Source organism: Vigna unguiculata, chromosome 7, assembly GCF_004118075.2.
Source record: "Vigna unguiculata cultivar IT97K-499-35 chromosome 7, ASM411807v1, whole genome shotgun sequence".
Classification (NCBI taxonomy): domain Eukaryota; kingdom Viridiplantae; phylum Streptophyta; class Magnoliopsida; order Fabales; family Fabaceae; genus Vigna; species Vigna unguiculata.
In genome coordinates, this window is record NC_040285.1 from 10,764,976 (window position 1) to 10,779,676 (window position 14,701).

General features: G+C 34.7%; 1 protein-coding gene across 1 annotated transcript; it reads left to right on the plus strand.

The window, feature by feature from the left end:
• Window positions 1-6,348: 6,348 nt before the first annotated feature.
• LOC114191155 lies at window positions 6,349-8,012 on the plus strand. The gene is made up of 5 exons (XM_028080336.1): window positions 6,349-6,761; window positions 6,842-6,968; window positions 7,071-7,349; window positions 7,444-7,548; window positions 7,725-8,012. Exons 1-5 carry the CDS (start codon window positions 6,349-6,351, stop codon window positions 8,010-8,012), a joined length of 1,212 nt encoding a protein of 403 aa, XP_027936137.1.
• Window positions 8,013-14,701: the final 6,689 nt, after the last annotated feature.

Below are 14,701 nucleotides of genomic sequence, written 5' to 3' on the forward strand. Positions count from 1 at the left end.
TAGCTAGATTTTGAGCTGTAGTAAGTTTTAGCAGTGTGAGCTGTTTTCTATTCATATTTTGCCATTAGAAACATGTTAGGATAGTTAGATTAAACTTCCATAGGTTAGCTTAGTACATGCATACACAAAAGGGTCAATTTTGTAGACTAGTCTTGGTTTTAGGTAGTGATTTTTGGTAAATCATTTAGGAGATAGTTTGTGACTTAGGATTAAGTTTTCTTAAGTCATTTGAATCTTGTCTAGGTAGTTTAGTGGTAGTTCTACCCGTGCTTTAGCATAAACTTAGTTTTAGCCTATATCTTTAAGGTGTTTTTAGAGGTTTTAGGTAGTGAAATTTTGAGTTTTAGGTAGGATTTCAGTTTTGAGTTGTTCCTTAGGATCCCTGAGTCATTTTAACTTTGTTGAGTAGGTCCTTGGTGCTGTTTATACCAGTTTCGCATAATAGATTTCAGATTAGAGGAAAAAGGCAAAAAGTCAACTCTTGGTCAACTTTTCAGCCAAGTTACTACATTCTTTCTTTGTTTATGTTAGTTTTTATGTCCTTGGTTTACTTTTTCTGCATAAAAATAGGCCACACAACTTAGTCACACTAATTGAATGAAAAAATAATGAAGTTAGGTATTTAACTAGACTAGAGATTCATAAACTAGCCATACAAGTTAGTCTCCACCTCAGTTTTCGTTTTCCTTGATATTGCTCACTTTTAGCTTAGTTTTCATCTTTCATATACTAAATACATTGTTTTTTCATCATTCCTCAACATTTCCTTTGCTGATTGGATAGTCTTAAGCTCATTTTGACCAATTTGTAGTTGATTTTTGTGTTTTTTGTAGGCAGATTTGAATTTCCCTCCAAATTTTGTTTTGTGATGTCTTCTCCACATTTCTTTTGGTAATTAAAAGTTATCCAAGGGTGTTGATAAAAGTTTTATGCAGTAGTTTATTTCAGCTCTAAATTTTTGGAGTTTTAGCATAGTTTAGTGCTAATATTAGGTCTTAGGTAGATAGATTTTGAGTTGTAGTAAGTTTTAGCAGTGTGAGCTGTTTTCTATTCATATTTTGCCATTAGAAACATGTTAGGATAGTTATATTAAACTTCCATAGGTTAGCTTAGTACATGCATACACAAAAGGGTCAATTTTGTAGACTAGTCTTGGTTTTAGGTAGTGATTTTTGGTAAATCATTTAGGAGATAGTTTGTGACTTAGCATTAAGTTTTCTTAAGTCATTTGAATCTTGTCTAGGTAGTTTAGTGGTAGTTCTATCTGTGCTTTAGCATAAACTTAGTTTTAGCCTATATCTTTAAGGTGTTTTTAGAAGTTTTAGGTAGTGAAATTTTGAGTTTTAGGTAGGATTTCAGTTTTGAGTTGTTCCTTAGGATCCCTGAGTCATTTTAACTTTGTTGAGTAGGTCCTTGGTGTTGTTTATACCAATCTCGCATAATAGATTTCAGATTAGAGGAAAAAGGAAAAAAGTCAACTCTTGGTCAACTTTTCAGCCAAGTTACTGCATTCTTTCTTTGTTTATGTTAGTTTTTATGTCCTTGGTTTACTTTTTCTGCGTAAAAATAGGCCACAGACCTTAGTCACACTAATTGAATGAAAAATTAATGAAGTTAGGTATTTAACTAGACTAGAGATCCGTAAACTAGCCATACAAGTTAGTCTCCACCTCAGTTTTCGTTTTCCTTGATATTGCTCACTTTTAGCTTAGTTTTCATCTTTCATATACTAAATACATTGTTTTTGCATCATTCCTCAACATTTCCTTTGCTGATTGGATAGTCTTAAGCTCATTTTGACCAATTTGTAGTTGATTTTTGTGTTTTTTGTAGGCAGATTTGAATTTCCCTCCAAATTGTATAACAGATTCAATCAACCATTGCTTATGCTTCTTTATTTCAGATTGTTTTGATATATTCATTTGCATGAAGACTAATATTTATTTATGCACTATGATAGAGGAGGAAAAGGTGAGGGTGGATCTGGAGGTAAATTATAGTAGCAAGGAAGTATTTCCCTAAAAGGTTGCCTAGTACCTTTTGTGAGGTATAATTTCTTTCCACCTGATGTGATTATTGCTAAGTATTATCATGCTGCTAATTTAAGTAGTCAATGAACTGTATTAATGTAGTTAATGAAAATGTAAAGTAAGAAAATTTTAGCTAAAATGGTCTGCATAGTCATGGGACTTGCATTCCAATTAGGACATTGTAGTTGTGTTAATATTTGGATATCTTACTTAATTAGTAAGATATATCCCAACAATGTCATGATCTTAAGCAATACATGGGGACATGCATGTCTCCACTTTATTTCAATTCTCCCCATTACATTCTAATTTAAACCATTTATTGTGATACAGAACATGAGTGAACCTGCTTTGAATCGTGCATGGATGTATGATCGTTGTTATAGTGGTAGAAGGGGATTGAAGGAGTCTTTTATCTTAGGCGTTGAAGAGTTTGTTCGAGTAGCAAGACAGTCTAAATATTTTGAACTTGAAGGTGGGATTAGATGCCCATGCATTAAGTGTGACTGTACAAGGATTTTGACAGATGAGATTGTAAAAGTTCACCTTTATAAAAAAGGGTTCATACCAAATTACTAGATTTGGACTTACATGGTGAAGATATGTCAGTTGATTTAATTGAAGGTGATAATTTTGTCCCTAGAGATGGTGTACATACTGCTGAAATGGAGCAATTGTGTGACATGGAAGAGATGGTCAATAACGCTTTGTGTCAATTTCAATCAAACCAACAACCCAACGACACTAACTTAGAAGAGCGTCCTAATGAATCCACACAAAGGTTTTATAATTTGTTGGCGGAGGCAAATCAACCTTTATTTGAAGGGGCAAAAGACTCTAAATTGTCAGTATGTGTTAGACTTCTATCTTATAAGTCTAATTGGAATATTCCCAACCAATGCTTAGAGGCTTTCACCAAACTTTTGTTAGATCTCACACCACCAAATATGAGCTTGCCAAAGAGTTATTATGACGCTAAGAGGTTAGTATCAAAGTTGGGATTGGAGGCTAAGAAGATTGATTGTTATGTGAGTGGTTGTATGCTCTTTTATGACAATGATAGTGGAAAAAAAGATGCAGCATTGCTTGAATGTAAATTTTGTCATAAACCAAGATATCATCCACTTCATCAGGGATCAAGGCGCAAAAAACCAATTCTAGTTAAGTCAATGTTCTATTTGCCTATAATCCCAAGATTACAAAGAATGTTTGCTTCTATGCAAACTGCACCACATATGACTTGGCATCATGAAAACCAAAGCCAAGGAATGTTACGCCACCCATCTGATGGTGAAGCCTGGAAGCACTTTGATCGTAAACATCCTACCTTTGCGTCTGATCCACGCAATGTGCGACTTGGTCTATGTTCAAATGGATTTAACCCTTACATTCAGGCTTCATCTTCACCATATTCTTGTTGGCCCGTAAATGTTACTCCATACAATCTTCCTCCATAAATGTGCATGTCAAAACCTTATATGTTTTTGAGTTATCTTATACCAGGGCCATCCAATCCAAAGGCCTCTATTGATGTTTACTTGGAGCCTTTAATTGATGATTTGAAGAAGTTGTGGGTTGGTATCTTGACCTATGATGTTTCAAGGAAACAAAATTTTATGATGAGGGCATGTTTGATGTGGACTATTAATGATTTCCCTGCTTATGGGACGTTATTTGGTTGGGGCACACATGGTAGATTAGCTTGTCTGCATTGCATGGAGCACAATAAGTCATTCACGTTAAATTATGGTCGCAAAAGTTGTTGGTTTGACTCATATCGTAGGTTCTTACCTAATGACCATCACTTTAGGAGAAATATTAAAGCCTTTCGAAAAGGGCAAGTTGAAACAGATGGGCCACCTCCTAGGTTGACACTATTACAAGTTTGGAGAAGAGTGAAATATTTTCCAAAAGTCACTGAAAACGGTGTAACACGGATAGATGGATATGGAGAGTGGCATAATTGGACAAAAAGATGCATTTTTTGGGATCTTTCATATTGGAAAGATAATTTGTTAAGGCATAATCTTGATGTAATGCACATTGAAAAAAATTTCTTTGAGAACATATTCAATATGTTATGAATGTGACGGGAAAGACAAAGGACAATGAGAAGGCAATAAGGGATTTAGGATTGTATTGCAAGCGAAAAGACTTGGAGTTGAAGGTTCAAGATAATGGGAAAATATTAAAGCCTAAAGCAAATTACACCTTAACTCCAGATGAAGCTAAATCAGTTTGTCGGTGGATAAAGGAACTTAAGATGCCAGATGGTTATAGTTCCAACTTGGCTAGATGTGCTGATGTTGAAAAGGGAAGAATCCATGGAATGAAAAGTCATGATTGCCATGTATTCATGGAGTCATTACTTCCTATTGCATTTAGTGCTTTGCCCATTTATGTTTTAAATCCTCTTACTGAAATTAGCCATTTTTTCAAAGATTTGTGCTCTGCAACATTAAAAGAGGAATGCCTAAGAAGAATGGAGGAAAATATTCCAATTATTCTCTGCAAATTAGAGAGAATATTCCCTCCTGGATTATTTGATTCCATGGAACATCTTCCTATTCATCTCCCCCATGAAGCATTGTTGGGTGGACCAGTGCAATACAGATGGATGTATCCATTTGAAAGGTACTAAAGGACCTCCCTATTCATATTTATAATTAATTTTCTGACCAATTTTTTTCATCATGATGTATTTTTTTATTTGTATAGATTCATGGGTGATTCAAAATGATCAATAAAAAATAAAGCAAGAGTTGAAGGTTCTATTTGTGCATCTTATTTACACCGTGAGACAACATACTTTTGTTCTCATTACTTCAACAACTTCATGTTGTCACCACGCAATTGGAGGAATGAAGTTGAATGTCAAAGAGATGTGTCAACGTTGTCTGTTTTTCAGCAAAAAGGTCGACATGCAGGGAGAGAATCGATTCATTGGTTAACTGATGCAGAGTTCAAATCTGCTCATGTTCATGTGTTAATCAATTGCATTGAAGTCAAATCATATCTTGAGTAAGTTATATCCTCCTTTGTGAACAACTCAGTCCTCATGTGTTAATCAATCGATTCATGTGTTAACTGATAGCATTGGAATTTATTTTCACCAGCTCATTCCTTATGTGCTTGCAAATACCTGAGAGTAGTGCTTCTGCTCGTATTCATTCAGAGTTTCCTGAATGGTTCCAATATCAAGTATGTATTGTACCATTAATTATGAAACAAATGGATTTTAATGTATCATAATTCTACATCTATCTTTCTATATTTGTAGGTTTATAACGAGCCATTAAGTGTTAGAAACCAAGACCTAAGGGATTTGTCAAATTGGCCAACGAAATGTGTCAAAGAATGGCACACGTACTTTGTGAATGGGTACAAGTTCCATACTAACGCGTGGAGCAAAGGGAAAAAGACTATAAATAGTGGTGTTCATGTGAAGGGCCTTACCGAAGGAGGTGAAGATGATTTTTATGGGATCATTCATATAATATATGAACCAGAGTACAATACTTCTAATAAACCGAAGAAAGTTGTACTTTTTTTTTGTGAATGGTTTGATCCCTCAAGGAAAGGTACAAGAGTGGATCCTAAATATAACATTGTGGACATTCACATGACTTCAAGGTACCAACCATTTGATCCATTTATTTTGGCATACAATGTTAGACAAGTATATTATGTACAATATCCACCATCTCGAAAAGACAACTGTGGTTGGTGTGTTGCAATTAAAACAAAGCCGAGAGGTCGCATTGAATCAAATGAGGTGGAAGACGATGTCCCTTACCAAGTTGATGAAATGTCACATGTCAACGAAGTAATTGAAGTAGAACGTGTATCTGGATTTCATCACATAGAAGGTCATGATGAAGAGTTAGAACAGGAGGAGGAGGAGCAAGATCTAGATGAAGAAGAAGAAGGTGAAACTGAAAAAGAAGTGGATGAAGAGGAGGACGACGATGAGGATAAAAGTGATGATAATGACTAACTTTATCTTTTTTGTTTTTGTACTGAACTTTTTAATATGTTTGTTTTTTCTTCATTTCATTAGAACTTTTTGTTGTTGTACTTCAACTTGTGTAATATGTCTAATGAATAGTTATTAAGTTGATATATTTGTTTATTATCATACACCATCTTAATTTGTTTGATACTTAGATCCTAAACTCCATACGCCATGTCATCGGGAGATCCACCTTGACCACCCCCTGCTGATAAAGGGAAAGGTATTGCAAAAACAAGAAAGAGACGTAATAGTTATGTGCTTCGGATTCCACTTAGACCCATCACCCCTACCTCGGGCTTACATATGCCATCCTTATCTTCTCCACCTCCACCCACAGGGTTACATAACCTTACATCTATCTCGGCGATTCATATGCCATCCTCATATTCTCAACCTCCACCCATAGGGTTGCATATCCCAGTTGTTGCTCCCAGGGCCCCTTCTGTACCACCCTCACATATACCATTCTCATCTTCTTCAACTCCACACACTGGGTTACATACCCCTTCTACAGACATTGGAGCATCCCCATCACCTCATACTGTACCATCTCCAGCCTCGATTGGTGGCCCATCTTCTGTCGTTGGTCAGCAGTCTGCACCATCCCCAATTGCATGTGATATAGTTGCCCCACAGCCTATGGTTGATCTTGATTTGGATGCAGAACCTGACCCTCCTCTGCAGGATCGCCCGATGATTGAACCTGTCGGTCGAGGGTAATATTTAAATTCAATTATTCTCATTGTTTATATTATGTAACTTCTTTCATCTTCTAACAATTTTCCATGAATTATAGGTTTGTTCCATCTAGAGTTGCTTCACAGGCTATCACAAAGACAATCAAGCAACAATTTCTTAATCCTTGGCCATCATGGGGATCAATACCTGAAAAAGACAAGGACATTTTCTGGCAACGTTTCAAGGTAACGTGTTCTAACTTATTATATATAGGTAAATTAAGTTGTTAACTGTTATTCCATTTTTAATATACTTATAATGTTTTATATGTTTAAATTGTGTTATAGAGGAGAGTTCAGTGGGCACTAGAGCATGAAATTGCCATTAGGAGAAATTTCAACAGCAGAGCTTCTCATCGTCTATCTGAAATGTTTAGAGATGCTAGAATGGCTAGAGAAAGGCCAGAATGGATTCCTAATGATGTGTGGACAAGGCTGCTAGAACATTGGAATTCTCCAAGTTATCAGAGCAAATATATTGCAGCTAAGAAGAATAGGGCTTTTGAAACAGGTGGAACCCTACACACAGGTGGATCCATTACCACTTATGAGCATGCCCTTCGTATGGTAAAAACATTAATTGTTTGTATTTGTCACATTTGAACTACATTTTTAAAGTTTAAAATCAAATCAAATCTAACTCTATAACATTTTGTTGCAGGCACGTGAGTTGGGACGCCATGTGTTTCTTGATGAAGTCTTTCAACAGACACATATCCGGAAGGGTACTGGCGAGTATGTGGATGAGAAGTCTAGGAAGACAAATGTAAGTCTCTTTTACTGTTCAGTATTATTTACTCTTAAATGTATCCCACCACAAAATAATAATTGTTCATTGTTTACTTACAGGAAGAATTTCAGCCTAGGCTTTCTTAAGTCAGATTTGAGGTTTCCTCATGTGCTGATGGAACACAAGAGCAATCCTCTGTTGATCCTACACAGGATGATTCTATCAGGACTAGGTGCTGGATTGAGATAGTAGGAGGGAAAAAGAAAGGAAGACTTTATGGGGCTGGTCAACTTGTTTCAAAATATGTTGGTCCAAATGAAAGTCTGAACCAACTACCACCTTCTTCCTCTTCTAATATTGAGGACCTCACTAATATTAGGCAGCAACTTTCACGCAGCCTGGAGGAAAATGAGCAATTAAGGTATGAGTTTCGATCCTTTCAATCCCTAGTTCTGCAATATCTCCCTCCTGATGCTCAGGCTTGTCTTCAACAGCCATAGCCACAGCCACAGCTACAGCTACAATAGCCAAACCCTACTCAACAAAACTCTGAAATCCCTCCACCTCATCCTCAACAACAAAATAATGAAGAGGACGATAATGTAAATGAAGAATCTTCTCCTAATTATGAAGATTATTAGTTTTTCTTATTCTTAAGACAAACTTTCTTCAGCATGTACTTAATAAACCTATGTATTATTATTCCTTCTTGGTACTGATCGTGCTTATGTAAACATTCTTGTGCTACAAACCAATTTTCTCTGTTTTATAAACAATTTAGTGTGTCATCTGATATATATGCATAATTATATTGTGATGGAGTTTGATAATCATATAATATTTGATAAAATGGAATGTTGGAATGTTGGACGGTTGGATTTGTTTGTGTTGGAATTTTCTATATGCAGGTATTGTGGAATATCTAAAAAATAAATAAACCCAGACCAATTTTTGACTCTTACCGACGGATTACCGACACCCTTATCCGTCGGTAAATCCATTCGTGAAGTTCACGCCATTACCGACGGATAAGACCGTCGGTAATTTCTGACGGATGTTTCCCTCGGTAATTAGCGACGGATATATCCGTCGGTAACAGCGTAGACTTTACGAATGGATTTACTGACGGATAAGGCCGTCGATAATTTTGGACGGCATAATCCGTCGGTAATAGCCGGCGATTTTAGCGACAGATGTTTCCGTCGGTAATTACCAGCGGACTTGAACAATCCGTCGGTAAATGATTACCGACGCGCGATTTACCGACGGATTTGTTGCTGTCGAAAGTTCGTCGATAAAACGTTTTTATCGACGGATTATGCACATTTCCGACGGATTCTGACCGTCGGTAATTAGCGTTTTTCTGGTAGTGTTATAATATAATTGGCATTACCCCTTTAAGACAAACAGTCAAAGTCAAAGACATACTGGTTTAAATCGTCGGTATAATTTTGTATACCTCAAAGCTATATTTATCGACTATAATCCGAACAATAATTATTTTCTTCTTTCTTTTATTTTATAGACCCCATAGAACTCCGATACAAAACATACTCAAAGAAAAACATCTAGTTCATACACCCAAAAACCAACAAAAAGAAAAACAAAAGACATGAGCATCTTGGATGTGTTCATACATAAGAGCAGACAACAAGAATCATGCATCAAGCCAAAAAAAGAAAAGAAAAGAAACAAGTTCAGCTTCCTCTAACCTGGATTTCCAGCTCCAATTGTGCTTCTAATGTCCCTTCTTGGCCCAAAATTGTCTTAGGTATTTTCTCCTATACTTGAGTGCACCTTTTCTCCTCAAACACTTTCCTTTGGTTCAGTTTTGGTGTTCTGGAAAACCCTCTTAGGTAGCCACACGAAAATACCTCCTCTCTTACACCACCTTTACTCACTTATTAAGCTTTCCCCTAGTAATTACCTTACCTCTCTAACTTTTTTGGAGACGGCCAGGGTTTCTTGATCACTTACTAATATAGCCAAAAATAATCCAAGCGTAAAACAATCCATTTTGCACTAGCCAAGGTTCGAACTCACATCCACCCAATTATCAAGCATATGCACAACCATCAACCTATAGATTTTTCTTGACATATCATGCATACACATACTCATAACATCATGCCACATGTTCATATATGCGCCTACAATAAATTAAATAATTAAAACATAACATTAATGGCATACGTAAGACTTGAATCCAAATCCCCCTTAAATGCACCAAACGTGTCTAACCACTTAGGCTACCATTGCTCCTTTGTCATAACTCTCCGCATTAATTGCTTTATAGATTCCTTCCCTTGCAATTATTAAATAAATATTTATTTATTTACTTAATTTTCCCGGGTCTTATAGGAGCAGTCTGGCTGCGATAATGGTACACATCGAACCATCTGTTCTAGGAAACTAGATATTGTTGTGGGGTGAGAGGCCACAGAAAACCAAAGCTTGATTATGATCACTATGTTTGGGGATTTTAGATGAATGTGATGCTATGTTTGGTTTAGTATGATTGTTTGGATTTAGGGTTTATGTGTTCAAACCAAGGATGGATTGTGATCATAATGTTTCCGTGCTACTTGAATGCGATGTTGAGTATTATTGGACATGTTTTATTTATGAATATCATTATTTATGGTTAGCTTACCCCTATTTGTTTGTTTGTGTGTTTGTTGCATGTGTGATGATCGTATAACATGTGTGTTATACGGGAGTAGATGGTAATGCATATGTTTCTGACACGAAGTAGATTGCGGAGAGAATGGAATGGACTCGGGGTTTATTATTTCTTTAGTTGATTTCAATCAAACAGTGAAGACTGTGAAAATTTCTTTTGTTTTCTAGTATTTAATTGGAACTTTGTTTTTTTATTATTACTATTATTAATGGAAGTTTTGGACTACCTATTTACATTTAAATTATAAGTTTTTTTAAGTGTTTTTTTGTGATATAATCGTTTTACTTTTAAATAAAAAGAGCAATGATAGCTTCTCGTGACATCCTAAATTTGGGGTGTTACAGTGTGTTCAACGACGAATTTTGAAATGTCGTGGTATATTCTAAGATTGATGACAACTTTCTTAAATTGTCGTTATTGTGAGTTACCTTTATCAACGACCTTAGTACCGAAGGTTGTGAAACCGTCTTCATAGACTTTAAATAGTCGTCGTTAATAGCATCTGCTACAGTAGTGACTATTACAGAGTTTCTAGCCTTGGTGGAAAAAGGGAGAATGGTAGAAAGGTTAAAGGAAGAAAGCAAAGCATTGAAGACTCTAATGCCTATTGTAGGTAGGCCAAATGAAAAGAAACCATACTCCAGACCATAGAATGTTAAGGGTGGGGTAACTTCTTCTCATTAGCAGTAGACTCAATAGTTTATGGGATGCTTCCGATGTGGAGGCCCTCACTTGAGGAAGGATTACACTTAAGGTCCACATTTTGTAGAATGTTATAAATGGCAAGGAGAAGGACATTATGTTAGCGATTGTCTTAGTTTAAAGGGAACTTTAAAAGTTGTTAAACCATCTCAACATCAACAAGGAGGAAGAGGTGGCATCCATCCAGAGTATATGCCTTGCTAGAGGTGGAGGCTGCAAGATCAGGTAATCTAGTTTTTGGTATGTTTTGTATAGTCGATAGAAGCTTAAGTGTGCTTTTTGATTCAAGAGCAACACATTGTTTTGTGTCAAGTGCTTGTGCTGAAGAGTTGAGTCTTCCGATTAGAAAGTTGCAATTGGATCTTGTTGTGACAACTCCAACCTCTAGTCAAGTGCCTACCTCAAGGGTTTGCTCATAATGTCTAGTTGTCATAGAGGGATGTAAATTCAAAGTAAATTTGATATACCTACCTTTGCAAGAACTAGATATAATATTATGAATGGATTGGTTGTCTACCAATCACATTCTTTTTCATTGCAATCAGAAGAGGGTAGTGTTTCCTAAGGAGTTAGAGTTATCCTTAGTGTCAGCTCAACAAGTGGTTAGTGCTTTGAGTGATAGTTTAATAAGTATAATTTTATTTAAAACTTATAAGTTTTAAATAGAAGTAGTAAAATTGGTATAAATGGTGTTTTTGTATTGCGTTCTTTTTATTCATTTAGTACTTTTCCTTTTTTTATTTAAAACTTGTAAGTTTTAAATAAATCTCTAACTTAATTTTCTGCTGGTATATGTGTTTCTTTTATCATTATTGTGTATGTACACAAGAGCATAAACTATTGTATGTGAGGACCAGAATAATGACGAGGTTAAGGAGTAGATAGGAGTGAAAGACTGCGTATTAAGTAGGAATAAGTTATTTTGTTTTACGTATATTTCCTTATGTTTTGGATTTAAGAAATGAGTATTTTGAAATATTTGCTTTGAGCACTCAACAGAAATATTGTAATATAATCTTGTGACTATTATGGTGTAGCTTTGTGCTTGACATACTGATAGATGTAAAACTTTAAATTCATAGAAAACTTCTACTAATTTAGGGTGTTATTTATTTGGTACCCAATAATATATATTTTGTTTAAATCACTTTAATTTTTAGATCCAACTAGAAGGGAATAAAGATAAACCAACGTGGTTTGAAGTGGTTAGTCTTTACGTGATAATCGGACATTTAAATTCTTTCCTTTCTACGTAGCATGAATTATTTGTTCATAAAATGGTCAAGATTTTCCAGATTTCAAGATAACGCACAAATTAGCGATCATCTATCTTTTGTCTTTTTGCTTTACTATAATAATTTCAAACCCCTTATCATGAACCAACTTTTAGATTGGGCTTAACTAATACTTTTGTAATGTTAAATGTCCAATACATGATGCACCAACAACCTTGCATTATGCAATGTGGGGACGCATGCGTTTTTTATTTTTTCTAATATAAGGTTATCATTTAAGTTTTAATGATTTTAACTTTATCCGTATTTAAATTTTGTTCTTGTGTGACCGAAAAAATCATGTTTTAACTATGTAATCTTTTCTACTAAACTCGAATTGCATTTTTTTATTTAACGATTATTACTCCTAAAAATTTCACCATATATGATATGCGCAAGATATGCAGTCATGGCATGCTTTTGAAAAATGATTAAATATTCAATAAAACCAATGTTTTGTAAGTTAATACAATCATGAAAAAAAAAACTTTGTTTAGTGTGATTAATACGCTAACTCCTTCTATTGGGCTACTCAAGTTAGAAGAAATAAAATTGGAGCTTTCCTCATGCACCCTCATTGTTACTAACTACACATCACCATACTAAGAGAAAATAAAATAAAATATCCTCTTTTATTGTACCATTGCATCATCACCGATGTTATTATCATCGCCATTATACCTTTATTTCTACTACACATGAAGAAGAAGAAGCCCATAAAACTCCGAGGGTACAAGAAGAAAAAGGCCATAAAATTGTACCCCAATGCTTAGAAATGTCATTACAATGGTAAATAAAGCTTCCCAAATTCATGGTTTTACAACATTTAAAAAATCTATGTGTTTCTTCAAACAACATTCTTGATAATGATCTTATTTACAAGGTAGTTCCTAATTTAATCTTTGTCGAGAAAAATGTTAGCCTAACAAATTGACAAGGTAGATTCTACTTTAGAATTTAGTCTTTGTTGAGAAAAATGTTAGGCTAACAAATTTATCTTTTACATAGAAAATCAAAGAAATTGTATTAATATAAATGGGAATGATTATGTTAACACTAATGACTATGGTGGGTTTTGTAGAAGAAGTAATGGTCTTCTTACATAGGACGAGAAAGGTTTTTCTATCTTGTACTATATTGTGAGGGGTGCTCCTTTATAGATGTTAGATGTTAGTTTGGATTGAATCTTGAAGGGTGGGGTATTTGCAAAAGATCCCCTAACGCTCAAGTTAGTAGATATTTGAAGATAGTAACTGTTACAGTGGAAACATCTACCAAATTTGTGAGATGTCAACTTGTTATAGGGCTTCTATGAGCCTCTATGTGTTGGGCCTTCATTAGCATAATTGTATTACCTAAACGGATGATTACTATTTAATTTAGTTAACTAATTGATATGATTAATGTTGTCTTGTTTATTTTTGCTCAGACAACCAAGATCTACTTGACCGTTCCTTGAATGTCCTTGGTAAGGGTAATCAAGTTCATTTCAACCTCCTTAAAATCTCTTCAGTCAGGTTTACCAGAAGTCATCTTAGATTTGTATAGCACAATTAAGACATTATTGGTAATGATGTCATATTGAACATAACATTCAAAATTTCAAGGAGGGTTGGATCAAATCTCAACTTTAATGTTGTTTTACTAATTCTTAAGATTTCAAATGTTGATAGTATTTAACAATTTTGATCTATCACATTTGCTAACTTTAAATACAAAATCATTTTTGTATCTTGTAATCTTAGAACAATAAGTGACAATAAGTAATGAACAAATTCATATAAAAAACTATGATACCACTTATATTACTTGTATATTTCTTAGAACACTCAACCTTAATTATAATATTTGGCATTACTAAATATGTCTTAATCATGGGAATTTTCTCTTTTGTTGGAAGGGAAGAGTCTAACCTCAATGGCTAGTTCATGTGGTATAAACATTGTGTGTTATATGCTTACAACATATTGGTATTTTACAGGAGAAATAAGAGGATCCATGTCAATCATTATTTGGAATTTAAGTATAGTCCCACACTAAATAAAAATGAGAAAGTTAAACACCTTATATGGAAGAAGACCTATAACCTATTTTCTTAAGGTTTTGAATTGAAGGTTAAGTCAAATTCTTATGTAAGTTAGGCTACCTAGTGAATCTCCCCTTGAAAGACCCACCAATGGTATAAAAGCTAGTGGTTCGCGTTGGTGACCTACTTAGATGAGTCCTTGTATTGAAAGTCTTTCTAACAAAGAGTTTAGGTATGTGTGTCTTGTTATGATGAACAACAGTACAATTAAAGGGGTACTTGAGGTTTGAAATTGTTAAAACCAAGAAAATGGTATTTTTAAAATTGGCAGAAGTTTAAAAATAATGAGACTTAATTATTAAAAGGATGTAGTATAAACAATTTTGTTATAAATGAATTTCATTATTTGACGATTTGTTCATCTATTTGAAGGTCTAATCTGAGACCACTAGAGTGATCCTTGTAGTGAACTCTGCAATTTGGATCAATCATTTTCTTCGTTTG

Coding starts and splice junctions, on each gene's coding strand:
- LOC114191155 (XM_028080336.1), top strand. CDS start 6,349: ATGCCATCCTTATCTTCTCCACCTCCACCCACAGGGTTACATAACCTT. Junction 7,350..7,443: donor ATGAGCATGCCCTTCGTATG/GTAAAAACATTA, acceptor ATTTTGTTGCAG/GCACGTGAGTTGGGACGCCA. Junction 7,549..7,724: donor AGAAGTCTAGGAAGACAAAT/GTAAGTCTCTTT, acceptor GATCCTACACAG/GATGATTCTATCAGGACTAG.